At 39.5% G+C, this 14,479-nt stretch overlaps 1 protein-coding gene across 28 annotated transcripts in view; it reads right to left on the reverse strand.

Annotated features, from left to right (window-relative positions):
• The window catches only part of PKP4 (plakophilin 4), a 213,795-nt gene that overhangs the window by 26,421 nt on the left and 172,895 nt on the right, over positions 1-14,479 (reverse strand). For 21 of the 28 annotated variants that reach the window (XM_081142581.1, XM_081142573.1, XM_081142576.1 and 18 more), the window contains 2 exons: positions 11,012-11,144; positions 9,705-9,918 (listed from right to left, as the gene is read on the reverse strand). In XM_081142581.1, coding sequence (XP_080998707.1) covers positions 9,705-9,918; positions 11,012-11,144 — 347 coding nt within the window. The remainder of the gene's footprint in view (positions 1-9,704; positions 9,919-11,011; positions 11,145-14,479) is intronic. The other 7 variants (XM_081142565.1, XM_081142580.1, XM_081142578.1 and 4 more) reach the window with 1 other exon arrangement.

A 14,479-nucleotide genomic window follows, 5' to 3' on the forward strand; every position in this document is an offset into this window, starting at 1 on the left:
ATGTCTTTTTCCATACAAACAACTGTAATCCTACTTTTGCCCACCCCTGTATATTTTATCCTATAGTTTACTATGAGCCTTAACATCTTCATGGGCTTGAACAGCATAGATGTTCATAAATCAATAGCAACATGACCATTTACTGTGTTTTTTTTTTACTCTGTCCCAAGAATTGTGTGCTTTACATATAAAGAGCCAAGCTGCACAAAATTATTTAACTTCCCATTTATTTTGTAGGCTTAAAATTTTACATGATTTTTAAAAGGATGATGAGCATCTGTATTTCTAAATTTATTTTTAATTTACATTTTATTAGGGAAGTATACTGAGGTACAAAACTCTATCATCTTTTTATATGCCTTTTTACACATATGCAGGGGATATAACAGGTATTTAAAAATATTTGTTGATCGACCCAATTTAATAGCTTCTATTTGTTTTTGGATTTCCTTTTTATTTCCTTGACTGTCAGACTTAGCTCTGAAGTATTACCTCCCTTTCATGTTTTTTCTTAAAACTCAGCATTCAAGAGTGTCTTGTTATAACGATGGGGGGAGGGTCAGAACAATGTTCTGGATCTTTAAGGGAATTTGCCAGCATAGTTTTGCCTGCCTTTCACATGAAGACCCAAACAGATGGTTGTTGAAACTACTATCCTAGCTAAGGGGATAGAAGAATCCCATTGCTGCTCCATCTCCTTGAACCAACATGCCAGATCCTCATTCCTCAAACTGCAAACAGGAAGGACCAGTGTTGTACAATTATGAAACATTAAAAATATGTAACCCTTCAGTTGATAAGCTGACTATACTACCTTTAGGTCAACTAAGTTGACTTACTGATCATAAAACCAGCCTTAAAGTATAGAAAATCAGGCTTTCATTTCTGCAACTTCAAAAAATGTTCAAAATTATTCTTGACCAGAAAAAAAGGGGATTCTATCTTTGCTTAGTCTGTGGCATTCAGGGGAACCACACAAAGGCCGCTTTATCACCTGCACTGTAAGTTATGTTATCCCACTAATCTTGTACTTGACGGTGGAACACAAAGAGCTACAACATTTGGTGTGGATTTAACTGGCCATTTCGAACCTCAAAGCAAGTCTCAAGATACTGGCTTTTCTTCCTTACTTTCTATTTCAAAAATAAGGTTATGACAAGCCAAAACAACCTGTTCTGATCAACCAATATTGAATGAAGAAAGTTCAATTAAACTTAAAAGCCTTAGCTATGGAATGATTAATTTGGTTTTTCTACTCAAAAGTAAAAAGCACCATTCTTAAGGCAGCTAATAATACCTGTGTACACTCCACTTCGCTAAGGTTGTAATATAACAGTGTTCTCTCCACTTAGTCTGTCTAAGGCTTCATTTAATGGTCGGGAAGAGCACTGCCAGAGCATTATGGAATGAAGAGAAATACACTAACTCCCAGATGTAGAAAGCCTGATCAGAAAAGAGCTGTGGGATTAGCATTTTCCATCATCATGATAAACCTCTAGCTCCAACATTCTAATGCAAAATTTGCTTTAAAAATATTTAGCACCACACTTCACTATCTCCTGGTTCCCAAGGAGAAAGTTAAAAATAAGCTACAATTTAGTTTAGAAAGCTTGAGGTGTTTATTTAATTTAAAGCAATTAGTTATTTGTTGTGAGGACTAAGAATATACATATACAAACTAATTTAGAAAATACTAGGCTATGGAATCTAATGACCATAATAAATGGATGAACAAAACAGGTCCTGAGGCATGGATGCATGGAACAGGCTGACATATCTCAGTGGGGGGCAGGGGAGAGGAGACAGGAAGAGATTAACCAAAGAACTTATATACATATACATATATGCATAACCACTGGAAATGAACAACAGTGTAGTGAAGGGCTGGGGGTGGGGCAGGGCCTGGGAGGAGGGGGGCTAAGTGGGGAGGAAGTTGGGGGACATCTGTAATATTGTCAACAATAAAAAAAAATAATTTTTAAAAAGGGAAACACTAGGGGATTTCATGCATATTATTTTAGAAAAGGCTGCTTATTTTCTACCACAGGAAAAGGTACACACAAGTAGCCAACAATCACAATGAAATACTGCCATGAGAGATGAAAGTTCATTTTCCTCACAAAGAATGAATAAAGTAATTAAAATACCATTTCACACAAATCCCATGCTGCAGAATTTTCAAAGAGCTCACATTTAAAATGAGCTCTATAGCTTATTCTAATGGCAACTGATAATTTTATAGTCAAATTAGAAGCTGGTTTTACTGATTAATTAAAATAATAGCGCTATTTTAAAAAATATATTTCTTAAAAGACATTAAAAACCAAAGAACATTTGGAAAATGCAATTTCTCTGGTAGCACACATAACACCCTAAACATTTTTTTCTGATATGAAATAAAAAACCATTATCTTTACATAGCATTTATATTTATTCTATTTCCTAATCACTGAAGAAAAAAAACCACCACCAAAAACCCACAAAATACCCACAAGTGTTCACAGACATAGCAAAAGGAAAAATAAAAGAACCAAAAGTCCGAGTGTACTTCAAATATCACCCTTGGACATGTCCCTGCAATTTCTTTCACAAGTTACCCTCAGTCTGTGTCTGTTCTTGACATTCCTATTTCAGTCACGCTCTTTCCCACGATGTCCATGAGGTAAGTTAAACTCCCCAGCTTTAGGGGTATGGGGACGATCTATCCAGAGAGCAGACGAATAGGTCCTGTGCCCACCATTCCTGGCAGAGCGAGCGTCAGGACAAGTCACTGCCGTAACTGAGCCCCCGGGCCGGGAACGCTGCCCGGTAGCCGCATTCGTCCCGTCCCCGCAGTTGCGCATCTGCGGGCTCCTCGGAACAGACCGGTGTCGTGTGTACCCACTCTGCATTTAAAGAAACTACATTTCTTCTTCCTCTTTAATGTGGCTACTAGGAAGTTCAGAATTAAGTCTCCTGTGTTACATTCCAGCGGGAAGTGCTGGTAGAGGTGCTGTTCATTTTATGCCACTAAATCTAAGGGAGAAACACCGGCTGAGTCCTCGGAAGACCTTGCCAGTTACAACACGAAGCAGCCAGGACAAAGCACCCAAGCGCAGGGAGAGCAGCAGTACAGCTCTCATGTCACCTGTGCCAGGCACTCCACGTCCATCCTCAAAAACGCCGAGCAGTGGGGACTGTGTTTCCCACCGGGGAAGCTGGTACTGGGAGAGGCGATTTGCCTGGGCCACAGGGTTGGAAGGAAACACGGGGATCTGACTTGAGCTCCGCTTATTTATTCCCCCATGCCATGCTGCCTCTCCCTGGATGTTTTTCTGAGCATGGGAACCCCTGTCTAGTAAGACTGGAGACCATCGTATCTGGGCTGGAGTGTGAAGGGCAGGGAGAACCTTCCAGGTGGGCCAGACCTGGGGGAGAAGCAGGAGTCAGGGAGCAGGAGTGGGGGAGCCTCAATGCTGGGGCTGGCCTACCAGATAAGAACAGGGGATGCAGGTTTGACTGCAGGTGGGGAAGTGTGGATACGGAGACAAGTGTCATCCCAGGGACAACAGTGAGGCTGAAGAAGGACGAGTGGCAGAGCCTATGTCCCAGGACAGCAGTCTAGGTGGGATGTGATGAGGACCTGAGTAGGGAGGAGGGGATGGGAAGGCGAAGAGGGAGGGGGAGTACTTGTGACAAGAACTGGAGCCTGATGCAAGCTGAGGGTGGCGTCAAAGATGAGCCAAGAGCTCGGCATGCGTGAGAATATGGTGCTGTAACAGGAATGAGGCAATCAAGGGGGGAGTGGGAAGAGAGCAGTGCGATAAAAAATGCCTGCCATATGTGGCTTCAGGCAAACCACTCAGGCTTTCCACCAGTACTGGAAAGCTGTGAACAAATTATGAAACTGAAATGGATCTGAAACAATGAGAAAGCAATTATTATGAGAGTGGGGACAAAAGTATTGTGTTCAGTGATAGAAACACCTAGCTTTGGATAAATTCTTAGGAAAAGAGGTCACTGTGGTATAGAATCATTCCCAGGGTTCCTAAGATGCCACCACCTCAGCAGAGGTTCCTGTAACTTGTGCAGTGACCCTCAGAGTAGTGCAACATGGAGGCCTGGTCCTGGCTTACAGGCATGGCTCGTGGCTTCCTTCATCCTGTTCCTGCTGCCAAGAGAGGACTGCTGCTGCATCCCCTGCTGTCTGGCATAGCAGGCCTCCTAGGTGGTGGATCCTGCCCAGTGGACCTTGTCTTGTTCACCTGGCTGCTCCCAGAGATTTCCTGCACACAGCTAATGCATACTCCATGTCAGGAATGGAAATGCTAACTTGGTCCCAGCTGTGGTCACAGTGGCCATTATCTCTGGTTTCAGAAGAGGTGGTGAGTGGGCCCTTAGGTGATCCGGAGGGAAGGATGCTTCCCAGGAGCTGGTTGTGTGGAACTGAAGACTTGTGCTAGTCACGAAGACTCACATAGTGGGGCCCCAGCTCACATGCTCCATTTGAAGGGGATTGCTCCTGTTGTTTAAATTTTCCCCAGAAAAGGACACAGATGATAGATCTTTAGTCTTTAAAGAACATGAGGGTTAGCTTGTGTTTCTGTGATTTTTCAGGTACAAAGGTGGATCACAGCACCTTTGAAAAGATCTATCAATTTCTAGAAATCCCTTTATAGATTCACATTTGCATTTCAACGCATTTTTCTTTATTCTAGGTTAATTTTCCACCTTCATGAGTAGGTTGAGAGCATTAATGACATAACGTGGTCCCACATACCCTGGAAAGGCATTTTCATGAAAATAAGTCAGCTTACAATTCAGAAATGCTGACTGAGATTGCCCCTAGGGTATACAGGATGGTTCTGTCAGGGAGAGTTCGCAAAAACAAATAGGCCACAGGAGGGAGAATCCTCCTGAGAGCATCACTCTGATGCAGAGGTAGCAGAGAGGGCAGTGACCAGGCCACCCAGGTTGTCCTTCAGCTCACTTCAGCTTCTGACACAGAAATAGGTCATTAACACTATGTCCCACAGCTGACTTTCACCTGTTCCAGGAATGTGCTTCTTCATCTCTAACTGCACTCAATCTTCAGCCTAGTTATTTGAGACAAGACTGCTTCCAGTCCCAGGCCTTGGGAAATTAGACAAACTAGACGCTGCAAAGAACTCGAGGGACCTCAATTAGGGTCTCTTGGGCATCTTCTTTCTATATTTTTGTCAGTGCCCTCATCTCTCTTGCATTTATTGGCTTTCTGGTCTATAGCGGGAGCATATCATTACGGATTGTTCTTATGCTGAGAAATCCACTCTGATCCACGGCTGACCACCTGAGTCCTGCAAGGGGCCTCCGAGTCTCCCCACCTGACTGCCTCATTCTGCTCAGCATTGAGAAGCCTACGCACAAACAGAAGGTCACGCTCCATGTCCCATTCCTGTGTTTTCTGAGCAACCTGAAGCTTTGTGATTACACCCGATCATTGGTTTGATGAGACTGTGCTAGTGGCCAAGCTAAACAATGCTGCTCTATACTCCCAGGTAAAACTCAAAGGAGATATTGTGGGGCTTCTTTTCTTTCACCTTTTTGGTGGAAATTTAAAAGAACAAGGGAAATGACACTTGACAATGGGCAGTTGCACCCCAGATTCTGTGCCTGCTAATGGGCCAGGGTGGGCAGAGACCGAGGCAGGGAAGGAAGAGCTCTGGCCTGCACGCCAAGAACCTGACCTGGGACTCAATCTCTGGACCCCTTTTCTCATCTCTACTATGGGCAGTACAGGGTAGAACAGAGGACTTATTTAGGGTCCTTTTCAGTTCAAAGGTCTGTGACTCTGAATTAAGAGTTACCCATTTAGAATAAATTGTTTTTCTTGTCACTGTTAAATTTTTGTTTGTCATTTTATTTATTACTGATTTTTATGGTCTGAAATGTTCCATAAGAAAGAAACCACATGTTTCTATTGCTATTGTTTTATAAACTGGGCCAAGTGGTAAAGATCCTACTGACTTGGGCTGGGAATTGGGAAGGGACATCGCTAAATTTGTGAAAACTACCTATGCAGCTCCTGACAGTCTAGTGGCCCACAGGAGGCAGGACAGAAGCTAAAAGAACAACAGCTCTCTGAATCAGAGAATAAATGACTGTTTTAAAGGCATATTAATTAGGCTATGGGGACATGTTCAGTAAATTACTTCATCCTCCAATGACGGGTGACAGTCAAAAAGGCTAAATGCATGTCCACTAAGCTCTGGCTCTTTACAGCGCATCCTGCTCTCTGCCGAACTTCAGCCCGGCCCACCAACCGGTCCTTAGTGCACGGCTATCACTTTCTTATTAACTTATTGTCTAATTAGAAATTAGTGATCAGGAAGGAAATATGCTTCATTTCATGTTCTGCATAGTATCTGGAATCCATTGCTGGCATCCAGAAGTTTTTAAATGAACGTGTAGAAATATTTTACTTAGCCATATGGATGAATAATCACTTGCTAAACTGGAAGAAATATTAATATAGCTGTCACTTAAACAAAGTCTTTTATTATTCAAGAACAAAGGCTGACATCAGTGTTAATGGCAGTAACAGATGTGTGATAGTTTGGGTTCATTAAAAGGTAGGCCTCCAGATTCTGTGCAATATCTTCAATTTCTATAGCTTTTAAAAATGATGCTTTTAGGATGCTCAAAAACTTGAAACTCATATTTCCTAGTTTAGGAACACTATTTAATTATCTTGAACAAATGAGCTCTTTTGTTCAATAAGAACAAATGAGTTCTTTTATTCAATCAAGAACAAATGAGTTCTTTTCTAGTGACAAGATGTTCCTACTTTCCATCCAGTCTGTGGCCTAGCAGACATACATCTAATAACCCAACTCAGGAAAACCATGCTTCATCCAGCTTTCAAGTTCTTGTGTTTTCTTTTTTTTTAAAAAAGCAACCTCATCCTAAGCACCCACATATATCAGCAATTACTTAAAAAGAAACAAAAAGAACCCCCCACACACATATCCATTAGGTTTCTACCTGGAAAATGTTTAACACAATGGAGAAAACACAAATATCATGTTATAATATTAGGGAACTATTTTAATTAACAGTGACAGCCCAACTGTCAAAATATTTTTCCTTTTATTTCCCTGCATAAAGATATGGCCAAAAATGCAGGCCCTGGGCAGTTATTAAATTTAAAGCAGAGGCGAGGCATCTTTTAAAAAAAAAGAGCTAAAATTTATTAAGTACATTAAAAATGCCAAACCCAAACAAAGGGGACTACGAAAAAAGGCTCTGGATTAATAACTAAGTAGAATTACTTGTTAATAGCTTCAATGGGATAGTGATTTCTTCAAATAATATAGTATTTTGAACACGTCAGCTCATTGTGCTTTACCACTCCATGATCCCAAGTTGACTGTAATTTCTACTCAAGAACTCTTAGGCTTAGGCTACACCTACAAAGTCTAAACATCATAAAAGGCTGGCCAGAGCCACAGTAATTTGTAGAAGACACTGGCAGAACACTGAAATTTGAAAGGGTAATGTTCTGTTTTCAAAGGGGATTTGACAGAGATGGATAAGCTGATAGGGAACACTGGGTGACATGGTCACATAGCACCCTGCTACCCATTTTGAAAGACATAATTTAATGAGGATGGTTCAGATGGGGACACACTTTCCTGCTTAGGAGAGAGATGGGAGCCTGGATTTGGGACTAACAGGTCTTGTCTTATAGGGCCATTGCTTAGCAAAACGAGCTCCTGAGGGCTCACCTTCCTTGCCTTCTCAAATCATACTTAATGCCTTTCTGTTGCTTTTGAACAACCCTGCTGCTCAGCCTTAATTCCATGGAGTAATGAGCACCCTGTCCCTGTGGGCTCAAGCACATGATAGGCAGTGGCTTTCTGTGAAAGCTGTATAGGAGATCCATGGCCAATTGGGCAAAATGGATGCTGAGGTCCCCTCCAACAATGTGATTCTGTAATTTGGAGACAGTTTATGAGTATTTGGCTTGAGGAAGAGATAATGAAAGAACTCAAAGACCTTTTGATGTCATGTTTTAAAACATATCAGGGATTAGCCACACTTAAAAATATTACTGCATGTTAAGGTTGCTACCATTGAATTTCAGAACTGAGAAATGTGAATTTTCCTTGTCTTCATTAATCTTGGCAAACATATGTATACATACAACACACGTACACACAACTATGCTAAATTTATATTATGACTTCGTAGCTTCATATTAGCTAGATAATATTTATAAAGAAATTAAATTTGGCTGACATTTGGCCTTTTGGAACCATAACTCACTTCTGAAGTACTCTGGTCCAGCTCCTTAACACGTGACAAAGAGTGTTTACACACTGACCACGGCTATTCCAGAGAAAAGACTAGTTTTGGAGAGAATATTCTGTAAGTAATCAGTCCACATATCAGAAAAAATTATTAAGGGTAAAAGTATATAGTTTTAAAGCAATTCATAATTTCCCCTACCCTACAAGTATGGCCAAAAAATACTTCTTAAAGCCTAAAAGCTATTGGCAGCTGTTTCCAAAAAGGAAATATGAGGTTGTTGCTAGTTTTACACTGGAAGCAATGTAATCTATTCAGGGAAATAGCTCTTTTGGAATTAGGAAACACTAATACACTCCTTTCAAGGCCAGGTCCATGTCTTAAAACACCCTGTGTTCTCAGCAACCAGTACTGTAGCCACAGAGAAATGGTGAAATATGGAGGAAAGAATCTAAATTAGCACTCACATCCAGAGTATAAATCAGGTAAATTAGTACATAAAAGCCCGTAGTAGTGAAGTCTGGCTCTATTCAAATAAATCTGATTTATTCCAAAATGAAAAAGACATCGCAAAATCTTCATATGCTTCTCTCCCTGTTTATCACTATATCTTACAAATTCCTAGAGCTCAGCTCAAAAAAGTCCCTGCAATAGTTTCTCCCAGGGGAAAAAACCTCAGCAACAAAACACCAGCAGAGACCTATTCCTCCTATAAGAAATAGGACAGAAAAAGAGAAAAAAGCTGCACGTTAAGAATGCAAGAACCAAGTCATGATTAATCTGTCTAGGTAAGCAAAAGAACATCAATTTAAGTGTGAAGCTGTGGTCCCTGGATCACCGCCGATCCCTTGGGGAGCCACATGCAGCCTTGTAGGGAACTTCCCTCCCCATTCATTCCCTGTGCTCCCAATGCGACCTTTAATGAGCCCTGGCACTTGCCATTTTTCACTGACATTCCCAGAACCTCTTGTGTTCCTCCCGAGCCTGAGTGCTACCTAAGGGCAGGGAGTGAGTTCTATTCATCTTTACATCCCTAGGTCCTAGGAAAGTGTCTAGGGTACTAACAGGCATCAGACGTGGGCTGAGCTGAAGTGGAAGGCAGCCAATCCATTAAGAATAGTTATTTTATTTTCAGAATAAAGGAGAGCCAGTCTATTTAAAAGTAGATTTACTATGGAATACATAATTAATATGTCATTCAGCCCTCTATGAACCTCTGTTAGCCGACACTTAGGCATCAATGAGCATAACTTATCCTAGCGGCACTGCAGTGCCTTCTGAGTCAGTGGATTAAATTACACTCAGCCTTCGTCACAGCTCTGAGCACTGTATCACCTCCTACCTAGACCTTCCAACTCCTTCACAATGCACCACCCAAGGGCAAAGTCTAGATGGTTTTCAGCATTTCCTCCAGGACAAGATCAGTCTTTACCCACCTGTAACAAGTTCCCTTACTTCTGCATCAATAGATTTTCTCAACAGTCTCAACAAGGCAGGTATCCCACCAACATTCTTCATTGCTATTTTATTTTCATCTGTAGACTTGCCAAACACAAGATTTCGGAGGGCACCACAAGCATTCTTCTGAACTTCCAAAACTCTGTGGTCCAAAAGGTCAACCAGATGCTTGATTCCCCCTAACCTACATACCTAGAATGAAAAATATTAGGTACCAGGCCTAAGTGACATGTGATTCAGCAGTGATCAAACAAAATCTGTTATAAAAAGATCATGGGAAACAGACACTCCAGGTCATTGCAAAAGGTTACTTTTTATTCTACAAAACACATCTTTTATAAATTTTAAGGACGCTAACCAAGATGCAACTGATTTCCTGGGATCATGGCTTAAAAAAGGGAAGGAGACCAAGGTGGATCAATGGCACTGGCAGGTAACACAGTCCTCCTCCAACCCTCTGGACACACACAGGGATGTGCTTCTACTCCCAAGTGCAAAGAACAAATACACAAGCACAACAAAACTATATGCAGGGCTGGAGGTCACACAGGAAAGGATTTTTGACTAAAGTCATTTGGTTTCTAGAATTGTTTCTCTCAGCTATGCTCTCTAAATTTTCTTCCATTTGTCAGGTCATCAGTACATTATGTGTGAATATTTCTAGGCTTTATTTACCGCATCCACCCTTAAGTCTGTAACTGGTATGTTGTTTTGCATATTAAATTGATGAGAAACACACTCTATGAAATTGTAGGGGGGAAATGGCCAAAAATGTTAAAAAAAAGAATCTGTATGTTATAGGACACTAGCCAATAACCAATGACTCACTGTTTCTGCAAATGCCAAAAAACTTAAAAATGTGAACTAAAATGTTCCTGTATGTTCAGTATTAGTAATGGTTATAAATTCTCTGTAATTTTACTTAATTGTATGTTGGCACCAATCTTGACCAGCATTTCATAAAATACATGAGCTCACTCGTTTCAGACATGCTATAATTTTTTTTATAGTAATTTTTTGGAAAATACTTTAAAAATGCAGGTTAAATTGATTTTCTTCCTGTTTTATATTTAACCTAATGAGTGGACACAATTTGAAAATGCTAAAGCACTCAAAAATACTTTTTCCTGAGCAATACTGAAATGCATGGTTAAGAAGTAAAAGTATCTGTCATCAAAATATCCTTCTAAAAGGGCATCTGATAATTTCTTAAGCACACAGGCATGAGACTGCTAAGTGGAAAGGCACTGTCTGTCCCAGGTGACCCAGGCACTAGGTCCTGTACCTCCATCTTCACTTTGTTGTCGCCGAAGCACAGGTGCTGCAGGTAGGCCGCTGCGTTTGCCTGAACGGAGGGGAACTGGTGCTGCAGCATGTGAATGACTTCAGGCAACTCGGGATCACGCCAGGCGAACTCCCTGCATGAGAAAAAGACGGCGTCAGAAAGGAAGGCCCATGTCTCACCAATACATTAAACAAAACATTTGGCATAACAATAAAAGCTCTTCTTAGACCAAAATTGGAAGTTACAAAAATCCTAAAATACATATATATGTAAATAATTCTTCCCCTATTGAACATATGCAGAGGCGCAGATGCTCAGGATCTTAAAGCAGTCATGATGCACAGATGCACAGAAAGAGACTCAAGGGGACAAAGAAGTTCTTAACATAAGTAACATTTTCATTTTTGTTTTTCTCGTCTTGATTCTAATTCTGTGCGTTCCTACCAATGCAAGAAATTTGCAGGTGCAAGGCTCAGGTAAACAAGCGCACTTTAGCTAGGTGAGGTGTCCTGCTTGCGGAGGGAGGAAGAGCTGGTGGGAATATGCAGATCTGGTGTCAGCCCAGAAACTGCAAATGTTGTGGGCCTGATGATTTTCAAAAAGCATCATGTGTATGGCTGCTCTTCATTATAAGCAAGAAACGTAAGAAAATTATTTAAAATTTTTTTTTTTATCAATAATCCTTGTGCAGAAAATTAGAACACTGCTGACACTTCCTGCTGGTCTTTTTTCAATATGTGTGCAAATGTGCATGCGTGTGTGTACAGAATTTTTTCCAAAGAATTGGATTATTATTAAATAGCACTTAAAATTCCATGGGTACCTACTCTGTGCCAGGAACTATTCTAGGCATTTTATCTATATTAATTCATTTATTCTTATAGCAACCTTATAGATTTGGAGACCAAGGCAGAGAGGCTAAACCACTTGTCTAAAGTCACCCAGCTAGTCAAGAGTAGAGCAACATCTGAACTTGGGCAATCTGAACTCAGAGCCTGAAGCCTTAACGCCCTATGTTATCTATCCTATTTCTTGTATGACAAGTATATAATCATACTAAGCATATATATTTTATAGTTTGCTTTTTCAGGTAACATCACATTGTCAGCATTTTCAGATGTTAATGGTATGACGCACTATTCGGAATCCCTTTTAAATGTGAATTAATGCTTATATCAGATGCAGGCCAGCTTTTTACAAACAGTTAACAAAGCAATAAATTTGCAGACTTTGATTGCAGGACAAAGTAAACTGCTAATCCAAAAAATGAATTAATACTGAATAAACTTTTTTTCCCATCACCACACAGGGTTACACTTTTTTCTTATGATAAGAGTACTCTCCTAACAACTTTCAAATATACAATACACATGGAGTGTGTTAATTATAGTCATCATGCTGCACATTACATCCCTAGGACTGGAAGTTTTTACCTTTGCCAACCTTCACCCATTTCTCCCAGCCCCCAATCCCTGCCTCTGTAATGATGAATTTAGTTGAATATTTTTGTTTTGTTTTTTTCCTTCAGATTCCACATATAGGTGAGATCAGATGGTATTTGTCTTTCTGTGTTTGACTTATTTCACTTAGCATAATCCTCAGGGTCCATCCATGTTGCTGCAGATGGCATGATTTCCTTTTTAATGGCTGAATAATATTCCACTGCATACATATGCCACATTTTCTTTATCCATTTATCTATCTATGGACACTTAGCTTGCTTCCACAGACACCCTTAAATTAACAACCCAGAGATATCTCTGTTGCTTAGGTTTTAAAGACCTAGCATCTCTCTTGGTCTGGGAAAGCTCCATGCAATAACTTGCTTGTCCACTACAAAGGGGCAGGTTATTCCATAACTGCAAACACAGAGACATAGCACCCATTCAAACAAATATTTAGTGATCTGTGAGATGGCAAGTTATCCCAGAAGAGAGTGAGCTTGGAACAGAAAAAATATTTAAACAAATAATGGTGGAGAATGTTTCAATTTTGGTAAAAATCATCAACCAACATTTAAAGAATCTTAGTGAATCCCAAGCAAGTTAAATGTAAAGAAAACTATACCTAGGCCTCTCAGAGTAAAACTGCTTAAAGTCAAAGATAAAGAGAAAAATCCGCAAGGCAGCCAGAGAGAAGATTCATTACCTAAGAGAATAATGATACAGATAATACCTCATTTCTCATCAGAAACAATGAAGGTCTGAAGACAATAAATGAACGGTTTTTAAAACTACCGGAAAAAAATTATACCTATCAATCCTGAAATTTACATCTAGCAAAACTATCCTTTAAAAACTAGTGAATTAAAAACGTTTCCAGATTTAAAGCTGAGAGAATTTCTTTCCAGCATATATGCAACACAAGAAAGGCTAAAGGACATTTTTAGGTTGAAAGGAAATGAGTTGAGATGGAAATTGGACTTATAGGAAGACAAGAAGAGAACTATAAGTAGCAAACATGTAGAGAAATATAAAGACTACCTTTTTTACTTCTATTACTTTAAAAGACAATGGAAAATTTATAGTAAAAACAGTAAGACTATATTATGGATTTTATAATGTATGTAGAAGTAAAATATTTGACAATACATAAGGGTCAAGGAGATGGTAAATGAAATTATTCCACAGAATATCACGGATTAAGCCCTGCTCAAAAACATCACCATAAATGCTCTTATTCTTTAAGTTACTGTCACTTTCCACAGGAAATACTTTTGTTACTCCTTTTAGATGCATTGTTTGTGTGATTAATAAACTGTGATTCCAAATTAGAAAACTATTTAAAAAAAACTCATAGATTTCCTTTTATACAGAAAACATGAATAACTTCTTCAGTCTTATAGGAATTTTTCAGGCTAATTATAATGTACCATTAATGATAAAGTAAGTAGGTTTAGAAGTGAGTAGAAATATTAAAGTTGATAGTTTCAAAACTAAAACTTAAATAATAGTTATCACAAGCTTTATATTTAGCTTTGAATATTCAAACTTCAAATTCACATGGATTATAGTTTCAGCTAGAATAAATACACCTATTAGTATACGGTAATCATTCATTCATTTTACAAATGCATTACCAGTAAAGTTGCACATAATCAAAGCTAACTATAACAGTTTTATGCATTAGACCATGAAATTATCATACTATGAATAGCTGAAATATATATTATCATACATGAAATCCTTGTTTATAGTGAATCAACTCATATCAGAGGTCAAAATTGAATTCTTCAGGGACACATATTAAACTCGAAGCTCTAATCACACTTTACTGCCTTTTTGGGAAGCTATTTTTTGCTCTGCAGGTTCAGCCAAGGTATAACCTAAAGCCCTTATAATTCAAAGCCCTTTTGGGGATTTCTGCATGTATTAGGGTGCCATAGTCTTTGACATTTTGAGGTTTTTAAAAACCAAACCATGTAAAAGTATTTCTGAATTATAGGTGCTATTAGACAAATTATTTACA

Source organism: Miniopterus schreibersii, assembly GCF_964146895.1.
Source record: "Miniopterus schreibersii genome assembly, chromosome: 7".
NCBI lineage: Eukaryota > Metazoa > Chordata > Mammalia > Chiroptera > Miniopteridae > Miniopterus > Miniopterus schreibersii.